Consider the following 17,401-nt stretch of genomic DNA (forward strand, 5'->3'; position numbering starts at 1 on the left):
GGCTACGTGTTTCTACTGCTGATTATTATTCCACAGATCTGATGAAAAGGCCGGAAACCCACAATGTCAGAGTCTGTCTCTCAACACTCTCCAACTTCCCTACCCTCTCTGTGCCTCACAGCCACCAGATTGAAAATAAATAAATAATTAAAAATACTCAAAAATAAATAGTACTCCTACTGAGTTACACCACGAGGACGATGGTTTTGATAGTGACAGAACAATTCACCCACTGTAACAATAGTGACATAGCGAGCTCTATGCAACAGAAAAATAAATTAAACCACAGACTTGGACACCATATTTGGTTTTATTTAATGAGATTATAAAAGTAGCACGCCAGCGTTTCACTTTACATGAAAGTATAACTGAGCCTCTGCTTCTTTACATAGCAAACCCCACCTCAGTACAGTCTAATTATCTTGTAAGGCTTGGATCACCGCTACGATCGGTGGTCTCAATCCACACGTCAGCAATGATGTCAGGCTGGCCGAGGATCATCACTTCCCAGAGCTTTATAATCTCAGAGAGATGATGACACAAGAAAATCGCCGGTCTCATCATTTCAGGGAAAATACAGCCTTCGAGGTCTGTCAAGTACTTGAGACTTTAAAACTTTTACAGTGAGGGAGGAAGGTCAGGTGAAGTGGTATAACCTCTTTAAACACGATAAAACGCAGAGTTTTATTTGCTCGTGTCCTGTTCTTGATTTCCTCAGCATTACTGCACAGCTGACCTCTTGTTTGATGGCAGATACTCCCTTCACCCTGGCCAAAAAGGCTAAAATGACCAAAGAAAAAGTGGAAAACAGTTAAACATGAGAGGTTTTGGACAAAGTTTGTGTTTTTTCCATTGTTTAAGCACTGCTTCCAGCCAAGAGTGATACCATATACGCCCCATAGCTGCAGAAAAGGCTAACATTGTTATCTTTTTACAAAAAACAGCTGACCATGAGAGGTTTTTGGACCAATTTTGTGTTCTCCATTCTTTAAGCACCGGTTTGAGCACCGTTTGAGCACCGGCACTGTTTCAAAAGTACCGATTTGGCACCGGTATCGGATAAAACCTAAACGATACCCATCCCTAGTGATGTCAGATAAGCATGATATACTTCTGCATTGTTATTTTCAGTGTATGTGTGCAAGGTCAGATAAGCTGAGATAATGCCTGACCTCTCCCCTTTCTGTTAAAAGAGGAAGTACTATGTAACTTACTTTCACTATAAATAAAGCAACCGAGCCTGCACTCGGTGTGTGTGTCTTCTCAGAGGCATTCACCCGTGCGCACGTTTTCTAATACTCTCTGAGTCGGTCTGCAGTGTCTTGTTTCCCTTACTTGTGTTTGAACAAATGTCTACCCCTGACATGTGGTAAGGCTGTGCTTGCAGAATAGATCCCAGTGAAAGGAAAAGAAACAGGACAGAACTGAATGAGAGCACTCTGACAGGTAAAAAGATCTGATGACCATAAAACAAGATATCCCATCAAAGGGTCAGGAGCAGCAAGGACTATCAGAGACATTATAAAAGTGAGAAATGGTACTCGAAAAATCCTGTGGTTTAACCGACACAAATGCAAAGCAGAGACTCACTGCAATTTCATCTGTGTAGTGGCAGGCATATCTATTTGTTACAATAAAAAAAAAAAAAAAAAGGGCTGGTTTTATTGGTTTACTGAATTAATTAGCATGACATTAGTGCTCCGGTGAGAGTCATCGATGGTGTCAGCACTCTGGAATTAGCCATTATGAAGCTGTAGAAGTATAACTTGAAGGTAAAAAGACTTTTTAAAACTTAATTTGAGCAAATGTATTTTTTTAATAGTCCATTGAGTATTTAAAATAAAGTTACGGCTCCAACTCAGTTCGTTCAGGGCAGAGGCTTCAAAATAGCGGCCAAAAAACAAAAAACAAAACAAAACAAAAAGAGGCTGCCAAAGTTGGGTGCAGAGTGGCAAAACTGGCTTCTAGCAGGACTTTAGGACTACGTTACCTCTTTGAGGGCTTTCAGCAGTTTGGGCCTCTTGTCCTCCACGCTCTCCCTGGACTGCTGCTTCAGCTTCCTCAGCAGCGCTGTGACTGAGAGCGCACGGAAAGATGAGCAGAAAAACAGAAGAGAAAAAAAGTGACACACCAGCTTTTTCTATACAAAAACATATCAAAGTTTAATTTAAGGTTATTGGATGGCACATTACTTTTTGCCATGAATATTTTTTATAACCCTGTTTTACTGGATCCGATCCCACTGCTAAACTTAATAAATATTCTACTGTGAGTTGATCAACCATGTTTAAAAAAAAAAAAAAAAAAAAAGTTTAACAACCATGTTTTGGCAAATCTGACCATTTTCTCCACACTCCCTGAAAGACAGGCTGTCCTTAACCCGAACTCTTCCACAGCAGCATTTTTAATTTCTCTTTGAAATTTGGTCACATTGGGGCCCGATGAATGTAAAAACGAAAAATTGCCAGATTTTTTTTTTTTATTTATTTTTGTTTTTAAGAAAAATAAGAGCCACATATGAGCATATTCGTTTAAAATTTTGAGTAACAGTAGCAGTATAATGTCCTCATAAGTGGATATCAGGCCCTTGTAGAGCAAAATTGAGTATTTTGGTCTAAATAACCCAAAATGTGATGTCCACATATGTGGACGCCAGGTCCTAGGAGGTTAATCATGATTACTTGAACATTTCTAAAATTAAGGGTGCTGGGCTTCACTTCCATATGGGCATCTTTCAAGATTTCCCACAATCTGAGTGCCTTGCAGAACATCGTCAGTTTTATTTAAAATTACAGGTGGTGATCAGAATGACAGATACTGTGCTTCTTTCATGCCCAAAAATATCATACCATCTGTTTTTATGCTGCACAGCAAAGGGCAGACCTGCAATATTGGTAAGGTTAACGTTTAGGGCAAGACGTTTTTAAACGTACAGGAAATACTGTGTACTTAACGGTTTCTCTAAGCGAATCATGTCAACAATGAAAAAAAAAGTGCTACAGGCTACAGCAATTTTTACTGAGATTTACCAGCTTCCTGGAGCCAAATGGGGCACTCCCAGCATCATCCAACCAACCCTGATGCATAGCCTGCAGGGATCAAACCGTTCCAGGAAGTTCAAAGGGAGCAGCAATGGCAGATACAGAGCTGCCTGTTAATGAGCAACTCCTTTAACCTCCTTAACGAACTAGGGGAGAGGAACGCTCACAGGGGGCTTTTAGCCATGATGGGTCACATTAACAAGCGTTCTGCAGCACTGGCTGCAGGAGACTTGTGCAAAAGAAAACGGTTCCACACAAATTTACAACAACTATTTAGATGTTATGTGATGCTTATTAGGGAGTGGGAGCATCAGTTGCTCACTAACATAACTGTGGTGCTTTTGACGAAGCCATGAAGGGAATAAATGACAACAACTATTCCAGTGATTAAGTCATGGAAGCAGTTATGAAAAAAAAAAAAGGGGGGGATATGTTTGGCCACTGAGAACCCGCCCGTCCTACATTTTAATAGGACTAAAAGCAGCAGTGCCCATATGGCATAGTCATCAGCCTGACCATCTCCTGTGCCCTCCTCCATGTCCACGTGGCGAGTCAACATACACAAACATGTTGTTCATATTGTCTAACTGGTGCTCCCCGTGCAGCAGCACAGAGGGGCAGAGGACTCAACGGTAAAACTAGGCCAAATGAGAGCACAGGAACGCACATGCGCCAGCCGGCACAGACACAACTACAGGATGAGGGTGTCTTTGTGGCCTGGCTGCCTAATGAGTGTAGACAAGCTCTGGATGGGGCTCCTCCTGATCCTCACCGCCTCGCAGCAGGACAAGGAAGGGAGTAAAATCTCACCATCTGGTCACAGACCACCCAGCCAACACAGACTGAGAAACCAATGCGGGCCGTTTCAACACTAAACCCAACTGACTCTCCACGCTGGCACTAATTCACCGAGATACTGATCGGGGCACTTTGCTGGCACTAATTAGTCGAGTGATCTCAGCAGTTTCACCTCCACACTAATAAAAAGAGACAGAGTCAAGACAAAAAACTTGCTTTTACATTACCACAAAGGGCAACTATTTAACAAGATACGCAGGTGGAGGGCTGCTGCTGGCAGGTCTCCAAGAATGTGGGAAAAGTTCAAAATGACACAGGCCAGAATATTAAATGGATGCGAAAACTCACCGAGGTCGACAAATTTTGCAAGCTAACTCAAACGGCCGAGTTAACTGAAGATGACATATCACATGCAGGGAGCTTGATTCAATTTAGTTTCATTTAAACGCTCTGAATCATATCAGGAAAATGTAATTTTTAGACATAACAAATAATTACAAGCTGAAACAGAATTCCGTTGTTCTTTATCCCTGCAGCCTGTGCTGTCATATTTTTATATGCACAATCATTTTGCTCTACATTAATTTGTCAGTGAGGTTACAGTGAGGCTATAAACAAACCTTTGTTTGCAAATAAATGTAGAAAAATTCACTAGTTACAAGCTAAAATAAAACTATGGCAGCTTATAATTAATAAATAAGAAAATAACATTTAAGAATTCGTTTGCTTTGCTATGGCCTTAATAAAAAAACAAAAAACAACTTTTCTTCCTTCTAATGCCACACATATCACCCGAAAAAGCAAAATGTAAAATATCATTCAGTCAGTCAATCAAGATAATAATATTCAGAAATAAAAATTATCCAACTGAAAATGTTCAAATATGCTGGTGATAGTGTTGTTGGTGCCTTTACTTTTACAGGAATTCTAACCCTGACTCTTCTGCACAGGTTGGAGGAGTAATATAAATCTCCTCATTTGTTACTGAATGCTGCCTTGTTTTGATTCACACATGCACTATAACATATAACACCATAACATTAATAGCATATACTGCAACATATACTGATAAGAAGATGAATTTTATGGATAACGATGATTCTATCTACAAGAAAGCCAGTTAGTGATTATTTGATGTTGAACTTGTGCCCTCAGGGTGATTTAATAGTCAGGGATTATTTCAGCCAAAAGCAATTAGTATACAGAAAAATAAGACGCTGTGATGCATTTCTATTCTGTATGTATGAATGCTGCTGATTGTTGGCACTAATTCTATTATGAAGTGATCTTGTGTATGTATGACTTGATGAATCATGAGTTATTCTAATTCTAATCTATTCTAATGCCTTAATCGTGGATATTTATAAGTGACTCCTAATAGCTCTATAAATTTTGAATACAGGAAGAAAACATGTGAGAAAAATCTAAACTCAAGCTTATTACAAAGACACAGAAAGAGAAAAGGATCTTCTTAAGCCAAACTTCTTCAACTTAAACTTTTCTTGCCAAGTCTGGTTGTTTATTCAGGCTAGTGAGACCATTACTGCCTGACACCCACATGAAAAAGCAGCTCCCTGCCTCACATACAGTAATATGACTGAAACTCTCTTTGAACAAGTCCCTGAAGCTGACAACACAGCTGTGTGGCAGAGGCGAGCGAGGACTGAAATAGCTCTTTCTGAACCAAACACATGACAAAAACTATTTCTGAGCCACATTTTGTCTCCTCGTTCAAACGGAAAGCCACACACCCGGGTAACAAACGCACTGTGTCGCAACAACATACGGGGGAAATGAATGTTGAGCAGAGAATAGAGAGCTACACCTTTCTTTAAAACCTTACTGCAACATGTACCTGCATGGTCACCTGCACAAGAAACCTGCCAGCTGTAAGATGAAATGTCATTAGAGTTCATTAGAGGTTTCAGTCAACAGACATACTTTGAGTCAGTTCATTAGAGGAAGCAGTCGATGGAGGAACTTAAAGCTGCTTCCGTTTATGACGTAACATTGGTGCGAAGTGGCTGTGTGGATACATGAATGAAAGAGCAAGCTCTTTCATTCATGTATCAACATGTACTAGGTTAGCAAAGTCATTTTTTAACTGGAACTTATTAACTTATATGTAAAATCCGAATGCTGTACTTGAGATGTTCCAATAGCTGAAAATGAAGTGGGCCAATCAACACCTAACCTGGTAGTTCTGTAGCAGTAGTGAAGGGTTGTAAAATACTTTTAATGCATTCACCACAGCTACAGACCCCACCACAGTGAACAAACCTCAAGCCTTCCTGTTTCTGTCATCAAAAGCTCTAAATAGATTGCAGGTGAAATTCTCACTAGCAGAGCACTACGGTACTAGCAAAACTGTAACAGCTGTCATTCAATCCATTCTCCCTCAGTCATTACAAAAAATCTAACGTGACTTTTTGTACAGTGCCACAGGTACTCGTGACAGTGAAATAATACAAAACATTCTCACTGTTTCAAAACAAACTTTTGGGCCATTATGAAACGTGGGACAAAAACACGTGTGATATGGGCTTGAGCATAATCAGCCTATCAGGACTGAGGGAAATATCTAATGAATTGCTTTTCACTGGAATACAAAAGCCAGAGGGCCTTGAGGAATGCCCCCCTCTGAGGGACAAAAGAGCCAGGCCGGTGTGGTGGCCTCACTGCGAGGCGGCCGCGTGGAAGAATGTGCAGAGCCGTATGTTGATTTGTATCTGTTGATGAAAACTTCTCTCTCTTGCCTTCTCCCACTGGTGCAAGCCTGATGCCTCGCTTTAGTAAACGAGTTCACTGACCAACATCAGTTTCAAACCTCTGCGTGAGTGTTTTATTGAGCAAAGCCAGCTACTCAGCGAGTCAGAGATACTTACTCATCTGTCGGTCTCCGTAGCTAATGGCCTCGGCGAGGGGGCTCCATCCCTGAGCGTTCTTCACCTTCACTGGTGCATTGTGGGCCAGCAGCAGATGGGCACACTCTGCAAGGAGGACAGTTAATCACTAAACACCAAAAGACAAACAGAAGGACAAACTGAAAACCCAAAAAGCCACCAGGAATGTGCCTAACACACGACTCACTAGCAGTACCACAGACCTAATAGATTTCAGTTTGGCATCTTGACTTGACAACGGGCTGAAGGATGATTTCCTGACCAGAAATAGTCTGAAAATGTGACAGCACCCAAACTTCATAGTCATAGATATTAGGAAATTAATGTTCCAGTAACTAATAATAAAAATCCACAGAAGTAAAAGGTGCTTTGGGGTATGTTTTTTTATGTATCTTCATTTTACATCCTATTAATATGAAGCAAACACATAATACAATATATGCTGAAAACAAAACAATAAAAACTTAAAAAAAAAAAAAACGACATTGATATTTTTTATGGTGACTGCTTAATACACAGAAGAAAAACCCTGCGTCCAGCTCTAGTCATGTGTTCGATTTTCAAACCACAGAGGAACCGAACAAAAATGAGATGCAAAGTTAAACAGCTTTACTTCTCCTGCTCTGCAAGTTTTATCTGATGTGTTTACTTCAAACTGACTACTCTGCAGTACAGGTGTCATCGGTTACATAGAGCACATTTCTCACAATGTTTCCAGGGTGTCCAGAGGGCTAGTTTGTGTATAGAACTTTAACCAAAAAGCCATATGGGACCTACAATTATGCAAGACTTGGAATCTTTCCTTTTTCTTTTTTTTTTGTCCTGCATTGCTTTAAATTAACGAACTAAATTTTGAGCTAAAGGAAAAGACATCCCTTGGTACTATGTAGTCACCCTCCGAGCGGTGCTTGAATTCTAACACCTGGAAAACAGCCAAAGAGCTTCGTCTCTTTTCTATGGTGAGATCAGCAGTAAGTGCAGCATAAAATCCCTCTGCTCTCCGGGCAGCGTGTCAACAAACTACAGCCAGCCACAACTGAAGCCTGTTGTTCCGGCTCAGCTGTCAGTTTTGTTGTGACATCACTCATTAAAATGTTGGCATCTGTACAGCTCTGTCCCAGCACTGGCCCGAAAAGTCACAGTCCTACAAATGCTAAGCAGGGGCTAAGTGCTAATGGTCTGCTGCTGAGTGCATATGTGGGGCCTTTGCTTGTTGGAGCCAGAAGTTACATTTGCTCGACCGGTCTTTTTAGTCATGGGTGTATCACGTGAACTCATTCAAATCCTCCTGACTTGTTTTTTTGCATAGATAATAACAGCTATCAAATACATCACAAAACCACATGCACCATATACATTGTATGACTGTGTACGTGACAAATAAAATTTGAATTTGATTTACATACTCCCCATGTTTCATTAATGAGAAAGAGGGTAACACAAAGTCTTAATGACGGAGGGCAATACAATCTGAAACTCTTCCTTATTAGACGCATTAACCACACAACAAAGAGAAGCACGTCTCTCCCAGGAGTGTAGTTACAGAAATAAAAAGGGCAAGATGTGACATCAACCAGTTCAAACAGTTAGGCTACATTCTCCTCATAAGCAATTAACAGTAACACCAGTTGTGTATAGTACAGCAGACATCAAGATGGGAGCATGGCAAAGAAAATCGAGATGAACAGAGACGCGGCACTGGGAAGTCATTATGGTCACACCAGTGATGCAGAGTTTCAAAGACTTGGCTCATTACTGGCTTTAATGGATTTTCTTGGTAAATTTCTGCTTGATGCCGAACGCTGTCCAAAAGCTGACCACTTCAAAAAGATTGACTAATACTGTTCATATCGCATGCTTGAATGAATTAAAATAGCTGCATTGGTAACAGGAAGATAGCTGAAAAGTGAATGAATAATGCAACATTACAGCAAAGCCCAGTCTTTACATGTTAGTTCAAACTGTCACCCAGCTCCGGGACTCAGTCGCTGATAACAGAAGTTGATATGGAGGCAACACAGGCAAACAAACGGACAAGAGCATGCTTTCTGATGTAAGCTTTGCATTTCCTCAAGGCTCTGACCTATATATCCCTCTGCTAAATCAAACGATTGTGTAATGATAACGACAACATTTAGCAGACATGCATTATATAACCACGAGGAGAACAGCCAGGCCGTGTGTCCTGAGCCCCACACCTTCAAGCTTCTGGTCTGAGTTTTGTGTTTCAGATGCAAGCGTATAGTGTGGCATCATGGATACACTTTTGTTTTAAAGGCACACAACACTTGAGTTCTATGTCAGTTGTTTATGATGTGAATTAAATGCAGAAACTAAGTTAATCGCCTCGCACTTTAAGATAAAAATTACAAACAGTTGCTATTCGAAGATCGACTCTGATACATTTCCATTACCTGTGAGGTAAGCGGGACATCACAGCACAATTGTAGCTACATCATGTTGAGATAATGAAGGCTTTATGTATCAAATGTGACTAACAGCAAAGACACGTGGCTATTCCACTGACTAAAGTGTTTGTTTAAACTTGAACATCCAGGCAAACATTTGTAATTCCCGTTTCAAGCACTTGTCTCCTGTTTGCTCTTATTGGTGAAATAATAGCATTTGTGACGCATTCAAGTTGTTACCAACAGTTAAGTAAAGACTGAGCTATGATATTGAGCCATGGCTGTAGATGAAATGGCTTCAAACAGCAGCAAATGAGGATCGGTTTAAAAGCAGGTCAGGATGAAGGTGGCATGTGCCTGTGTGTGGCACGCCACCATTTAGTTTCAAGGACAGTTTCATAATCAACCATCAAACATTTTCTCAGAAAGACACACACAGCAACATGGCAGCTACATCCACAGAGGCGCTTTCAGAGATATCAAAGACTTGCATTTCTCTCAGGAATGAGTAACAAGTCAAACTTTTGGAACAGCCGAGAGTTCTGTTTTCTTATCGTAACAAAGTAATATGCGGGACCTTTTTAGTCGATTTACACATTATCATGGACATGGTGCTCAGGTGGAGACAAACAGATACTGTTTTATCTTTCACTGGTCACTACAGAGTCAAGGACACAGACAGACACACCCACCCCTTTTTTATTTCCTTTGGCTCTCTCCAAAAGTATCTTACCTGATAATTCTGTGACCTGAACATCAGATTTTTCCACAAGATTCCTAACAAATTAAATTTTAATACAATAATGTTTTGATTAGTATTTAGTTATCAGAAGTAGTTTAACTAAATTACTCAAATAAATCAGTTATGCTTTGTTTTCTGTCCATCATTCAAGAATTTTCACTTCCGAATTCATTTTTATCAGTGTCCAGAAACTCTCCGAAAAGCCTGCAATTGATCCAAAATGCTGCAGCAGACTAGAAAGACAGAGAATATTTGACCCATACTTCTCTTCATAGGCTCCCTCTTAAATCCAGAATCAAATTTAAAATCCTTCTCACAAGATACAAGGTCTTGAATAATCAGGCCCCATCCTATCTTAAAAACCTCACAGCACCATACCCACCCAATCATCCACTTTGCTCAAAGACTGCCAGTTTATTTGGTTGGTGGTTCCTAGGATATTTAAAAGCAGGCCCCTCTCAAATGGTAAACACTGAGCACACAAAGCGCTTTATGCAACTTACCTCATTCATCCACTCATACAAGCACTTTTTTTCTATGCTTTTTCTATGCAAGTGCTTTCTAACATTCACAAATATTCACACTCCGATTAATGCATCGGAGTTAGTATCTTGTCCAAGAATATTTGGTATGATATTTGATATTTGGTATGAGATTAGGCTTAAAACTTTCCTTTTTTGATAAAGCATAGAGTTAGGACTGGATCAGTTGACCCTGAATCCTCCCTTAGTTATGCTGCAATAGGCCTAGGGTGCTGTGGGCTTTCCATGATGGCTGTTTCTTCTTCACTCACTATGAGCTTACACACACCATTTTGCATTTCATCCTTAGTTATTGTGAATCTCTTCCACTGGATCTATTCCACAGTGTGTTTTTGTCCTGCCTTCCTCCCATCACTCCCAACCTACTGGTTCTGCTGGAGGGTTCTTCCCGTTTCTTCTTCCCACTGTTGCCAAGTACTTGCTCAAAAGAGGTTGTTTTCTGTGTATTACAGTCTCTACCTTGGAATATAAGAGCATCTTGAGGTTACTGCTGCGGTAATTTGGCGCTATATAAATAAAATGAAATTGAATTTTAGATAACCATGATCAAATCATGACAAATTTGGGATCACTTGTCCCAATTTGGGCAGCATAGCTTCTATACAAAATGGCTATAATGTATTGCTGTGTGTGTATTTAGTGTTTTAAATATAAACAAAGTTAGCTAACTGGATAAAATGACATTTAGGCTGCTTGTTATTAGCCACCGTTTGCTGTCTTGTTCGATCTAATATGCACTTGTGCGAGCACTGATAAAGGAAAACTCCTTGTGGGCTGCTGGGCTGATTGCACGTGCATCTGCTGCACAGACGTCCTGCTTGAGTCGCATTCAACTCATGAGTGAGGGAGCAGGATGGTGATGTAAAGCACTTATCTAATGCTACTTGCTGTGCACTGGCTGCAGATGGGGCTTCTGTCGACAGGATCCGATTGCTGTTAAAGCTCCCTACCTTCACCCTACAGTTTTGACTAAGTCTGAGTACATTTTAAATGTTGATCTGGCTTTTTTTTTTTTAACCATTATTTACATACTCAGCAACATTTGCAATTGTGGATTTGAGTCAAACAGGAAATTTTCTTTTCCTGTTTGACTCAAATGCACTATTTTAATCAAAATCTTAAAATGAGCATGTGTGTGCCACTTTTAGAGTATTTTTTTCCAGCCAGGGTGGCCCACTAATGTCAAACACTCACTGGAACTGTATCTTTCAAAGCCATTTTTAGAATCTCACCATTTTATCTTTCATTCACACCCATTAGACAAATGAAACAAAAAAAGAAAGAAACAAAAAAGAAAGAGTTTACTTTCCAGGCACATGACAGGAAGCAGAATCCAGACAAACTGTCTTACTCCTCTGACAATGACGTCAGCTTTCAGGACTGCATTATGCTCTGCTTTGGATTTTCTTCGTCTTTTACGTTAGATATTTCACCTGTGCAACTATTCCAGTCATGCAAACGATCAGACAGTAGACTGCTGATATGCACAACTGTCATTACCACAATGGCGGACATATATGCAGAAAAGCCAGAAACAAAGAGAGCCTTGTCCTCTGCATCCCAACAGGCCAGCCACACCCAGGCTGTGATCTCATGCTGTAGCCTTCAGCCCGTCTGGCCTGAGCATCCCTAGAGGACCAGGCAGCAGCTCAGGCAAGAGACAGGCAACCTCATTAGCAAAATCAATTCCATGGCATCCCGTCCACGACAACACTTCGGTACTCTGCTATCTGAATTACCAGTAGGTAGTGGCAGAGCCATCACACTGACAGAAATTGAGCTGTGCGAATGTGAAATCAATCGAAACCCGTGCTTCAGTGACAAACACCACAAATGACAATGTGCAGCACGGGTAACCCTATGCCTGAATGGTTGATCAGGAGCTGACTGCAAAAAAGGCTAAATTAATTTTTCAGAAGCATGTTCTGATGTTTCCTTGTCATATTAAAATGCAGGCATTGAGTCTTGAAGGGACAGCGTTTTAATGTTTTATGTGGATGCTTTCAGTCCAGCCAGAGCAATTCATTCTAAAAACAAACTCATGTAAGATTCCTACATTGCCTTGATACATCATGACATATTCATTATATACTCTTAACTCACAGTTATTCTAAGACGCCCAGATCTCATTAATGTGCAATTTGTTATATGTTCAACATTCTGAGAAAATACACATTGTTGTAGCCTCTGAAACACGTTCACCTCTTTTTCACAAGCCAATTCAAACCGATCACAAAACCAAAGTAACCTCTTTGGTGAGAGACACTGGCAGGTAACTAAAAATAACAGACTAAGCAAATATTATAGGCACTGAAAATTACATCGCTTATCTCAACTAATTACCTCCTGTGCCAGCTTCAAAGTTAAAGTCTTTCGAGCCAGCAGTGTTACATCAATCAGAATGAGACTTTAACTACTGAGAGGGGCCTAATTCTTGCACTATCATCATTATCCAGTACTCACTGATTAAATATGATCTGATAATCCTTTGTGAATCTATAAAGTTGGGGAGAAAAGAAAACCCGCTCTTAACAGATAAAGAAGGAAAGGTCTCTTGTTCCATCGTGATTTTGACCAGGAGAAAATCCATTAACACAACCTCTTTATTCATGCATGAGCATCTTGCCTTCTGGGATCTATGTGGTGATCTGTGACAAATGTCTGGTGGTGCTTAGCCTGGCAAATGCACACACAAAGGGAGGGAAATAAACTGAAACACACACAAACAAAAGATGCACGGGCCTACAGAGAGGCGTGTTTAAAAAGCCACAGAGACGGAGACAAGGAGAGAAACCAAAATAAAGCACGTGGAGGTGAATGCTTCAACACTACTCACCTTTATGTCCCATCATGACAGCAAGATGCAGCGGTGTGTTTCCTGAAGAAAGGGGAAAAAAACAGAATTTGTGTACTGCATTTAAGAACTAGAAAGTGCATTTTCTGAAGAAACTGCAGTGTGAATGCTTGAATCTGAATGTATGCACTGAAATGAAATAATTACTGAATTTAAGTTAAAAATTTTGAATGAGATTAAAAAAAAACAACCTGAATTTAACCTGAAAACAAAAGTGCTGAACTGCTAAAAGCTGAAGGTTACACAGAAGAAGAAGTTGGAAAAAAGCTGAAAATGTTTTAATTGTAAATTAGAAAAACCTAAGAAATGAGAAAAGAACATTTAGAGTCAGAAAACATCTGAAAGAATATTAAAAGGTCATATTCTTTGAATCACTGAATGACTCAAATGTGATCCCTCCACTTGGACCCACACAGTTTAAAAAGTTTACATCTCTGAGCTTTGAAAGACAAGATGTTGGAAAAAGAACAACGATGGCGACGTTTTGAGGGTAAAATGATGGCTTTAACACTGTGGACACAGCAGCAGTTGAAAGAGAAGTGTTTAAGATTAATTTTGGCAGAGTGAGAGAGAGAGCTCGTTAAGCAGGCAGGTGTGAGCCTGGTTGCTATAGTGACCGCACCCAATGGCTCCATACACACGCACACAGACATGCACCTCACTTTTGCTGCTTAAAATGAACAGAAAAGTCAGGCCGAAACAAATCGTTCCCAAATGAAAAGTAAAAGTCGTATTGACAAAATTCTTTCACTGTGAGCGACAGCAATGTCTAGTCTACCAAATTCTCAGTTTTCATGCCTGTGGAGTTTATTATATGCACGTGGTGACAGTGGAAAGACACCATGCTCTTCTGATTTTCAAACGAACCTTCTGAGCCATTTTAACATTAGAGTCTATGGAAGAGTTTGAGGGAGGAGGCTGTGCATTGGTGACATTTATGAAAGAACCATAACACCTAGTACAATAGTAAACACATTGGATGAAAGAGGACAGCCATGGCTACGTTTTGAGGGTAAAATCATACATGTAGAGCAAACGCTGCGGACACAGCAGCAGTTTTAAAAAAGATTTTAAGATTATTTTTTTTGCTCCTCTCACTCTAGCAGTTGAGCTGCCTCACTCTAGCCCCAACATTCCGTCCCATACACACCCATTATAAACTCTGAAACGGGTGAAAAAACATCATGAAACTTAAACTGGAACTGAAGAAAAAGTATAATAGATATTGAAAAGATAAATACAAGTTGAATAGTTGAATGTCTTGTCTTCGTTTTAAAGTTTGAATGGTGGCTCTATGTGAACGTATGTTGAAGTAGTAAGAGTTTAAAAATGAGTAAGTTGAATGAGAATTTGAAGGGTCTCCCCATTGAAATACATGGGAAATTTTTGTTGAATAAAGTTGAATAAAATTAAAAATATAAATGTTAAAAATGAGAAAAATACAAGCAACAGTGTCCAAAAGAATAGGAATCTAACGGTGTTTGAATGGTTTTTCTAAGTTGAATGGTTTTGAAGGAGTAGGCTTTCAAAAAACGTACGGAATAGATAATAACTAGAAAGTGCATTTTCTGAAGAAACTGCAGTGTGAATGCTTGAATCTGAATGTATGCACTGAAATGAATTAATTGCTGAATTTTGAGTTAAAAATATTGAATGAGATTAAAAAAAAACAAAAAAAAAAACGAATTTAACCTGAAAACAAAGGTGCTGAACTGCTAAAAGCTGAAGGTTACACAGAAGAAGGAGTTGGAAAAAAACTGAAAATGTTTTAAATGTAAATTAGAAAACCCTAAGAAATGAGAAAAGAACATTTAGAGTCAGAAAACATCTGAATGAATATTAAAAGGTCATATTCTTTGAATCACTGAATGACTCAAATGTGATCCCTCCACTTTGATCCACACAGTTTAAAAAGTTTAAATGCCTGAGCTTTGAAAGATACGGTGTTGGAAAGAGAACAATAATGGCGACAATTTGAGGGTAAAATGATGGCTGTAACACTGTGGACACAGCAGCAGTTGAAAGAGAAGTGCTTAAGATGAATCTTGGTACAGTGGCAGGCAGAGCTCGTTAAGCAGGCAGGTGTGAGCCTGGTTGCTATAGTGACCGCACCCAATGGCTCCATACACACGTACACAGACATGCGCCTCACTTTTGCTGCTTAAAATGAACAGAAAAGTCAGGCCGAAACAAATCGTTCCCAAATGAAAAGTAAAAGTCGTATTGACAAAATTCTTTCACCGTGAGCGACAGCAGCTTCTAGTCTACTGAATTCTCAGTTTTCATGCCTGTGGAGTTTATTATATGGACATGGTGACAGTGGAAAGACACCATGCTCTTCTGATTTTCAAACCAACCTTCTGAGCGATTTTAACATTAGAGTCTATGGAAGAGTTGGAGGGAGGAGGCTGTGCATTGGTGACATTTATGAAAGAACCATAACACCTAGTACAATAGTAAACACATTGGATGAAAGAGGACAGCGATGGCTACATTTTGAGGGTAAAATCATACCTGTAGAGCAAACGCTGCGGACACAGCAGCAGTTTTAAAAAAGATTTTAAGATTAATTTTTTTGCTCCTCTCACTCTAGCAGTTGAGCTGCCTCACTCTAGCCCCAACATTCCGTCCCATACACACCCATTATAAACTCTGAAACGGGTGAAAAAACATCATGAAACTTAAACTGGAACTGAAGAAAAAGTATAATAGATATTGAAAAGATAAATACAAGTTGAATAGTTGAATGTCTTGTCTTCGTTTTAAAGTTTGAATGGTGGCTCTATGTCAATGTATGTGGAAGTAGATACAGTTTAAAGAGGATGAAGTTGAATGAGAATTTGAAGGGTCTCCCCATTGAAATACATTATAAATTTTTGTTGAAAAAAGTTGAATAAAATTAAAAATATAAATGTTAAAAATGAGAAAAATAGAAGCAATGTTGTCCAAAAGAATAGGAATCTAACGGTGTTTGAATGGTTTTTCTAAGTTGAACGGTTTTGAAGGAGTTGGCTTTCAAAAAACGTACGGAATAGATAATAATAATAAAATATAACTAGAAAGTGCATTTTCTGAAGAAACTGCAGTGTGAATGCTTGAATCTGAATGTATGCATTGAAATGAAATAATTACTGAATTTAAGTTAAAAATTTTGAATGAGATAAAAAAAAAAAACCCGAATTTAACCTGAAAACAAAAGTGCTGAACTGCTAAAAGCTGAAGGTTACACAGAAGAAGAAGTTGGAAAAAAGCTGAAAATGTTTTAATTGTAAATTAGAAAACCCTAAGAAATGAGAAAAGAACATTTAGAGTCAGAAAACATCTGAAAGAATATTAAAAGGTCATATTCTTTGAATCACTGAATGACTAAAATGTGATCCCTCCACTTGGACCCACACAGTTTAAAAAGTTTACATCTCTGAGCTTTGAAAGACAAGATGTTGGAAAAAGAACAACGATGGCGACGTTTTGAGGGTAAAATGATGGCTTTAACACTGTGGACACAGCAGCAGTTGAAAGAGAAGTGTTTAAGATGAATCTTGGCAGAGTGAGAGAGAGAGCTCGTTAAGCAGGCAGGTGTGAGCCTGGTTGCTATAGTGACTGCACCCAATGGCTCCATACACACGGACACAGACATGCACCTCACTTTTGCTGCTTAAAATGAACAGAAAAGTCAGGCCGAAACAAATCGCTCCCAAATGAAAAGTAAAAGTCGTATTGACAAAATTCTTTCACTGTGAGCGACAGCAATGTCTAGTCTACCAAATTCTCAGTTTTCATGTCTGTGGAGTTTATTATATGGACGTGGTGACAGTGGAAAGACACCATGCTCTTCTGATTTTCAAACGAACCTTCTGAGCCATTTTAACATTAGAGTCTATGGAAGAGTTGGAGGGAGGAGGCTGTGCATTGGTGACATTTATGAAAGAACCATAACACCTAGTACAATAGTAAACACATTGGATGAAAGAGGACAGCCATGGCTACGTTTTGAGGGTAAAATCATACCTGTAGAGCAAACGCTGCGGACACAGCAGCAGTTTTAAAAAAGATTTTAAGATTATTTTTTTTGCTCCTCTCACTCTAGCAGTTGAGCTGCCTCACTCTAGCCCC

At 39.5% G+C, this 17,401-nt stretch overlaps 1 protein-coding gene across 3 annotated transcripts in view; it reads right to left on the reverse strand.

Annotated features, from left to right (window-relative positions):
- The window catches only part of LOC113006721 (ankyrin repeat domain-containing protein 13C), a 35,159-nt gene that overhangs the window by 8,749 nt on the left and 9,009 nt on the right, over positions 1-17,401 (reverse strand). For all 3 annotated transcript variants that reach the window (XM_026142855.2, XM_080290014.1, XM_080290013.1), the window contains exons 2-4: positions 13,271-13,312; positions 6,725-6,829; positions 1,991-2,076 (exon numbers count right to left, since the gene is read on the reverse strand). In XM_026142855.2, the coding sequence (XP_025998640.2) occupies positions 1,991-2,076; positions 6,725-6,829; positions 13,271-13,312 (233 nt within the window). The remainder of the gene's footprint in view (positions 1-1,990; positions 2,077-6,724; positions 6,830-13,270; positions 13,313-17,401) is intronic.

Source organism: Astatotilapia calliptera, chromosome 15 (genome assembly GCF_964374335.1).
Source record: "Astatotilapia calliptera chromosome 15, fAstCal68.1, whole genome shotgun sequence".
Lineage (NCBI taxonomy): Eukaryota > Metazoa > Chordata > Actinopteri > Cichliformes > Cichlidae > Astatotilapia > Astatotilapia calliptera.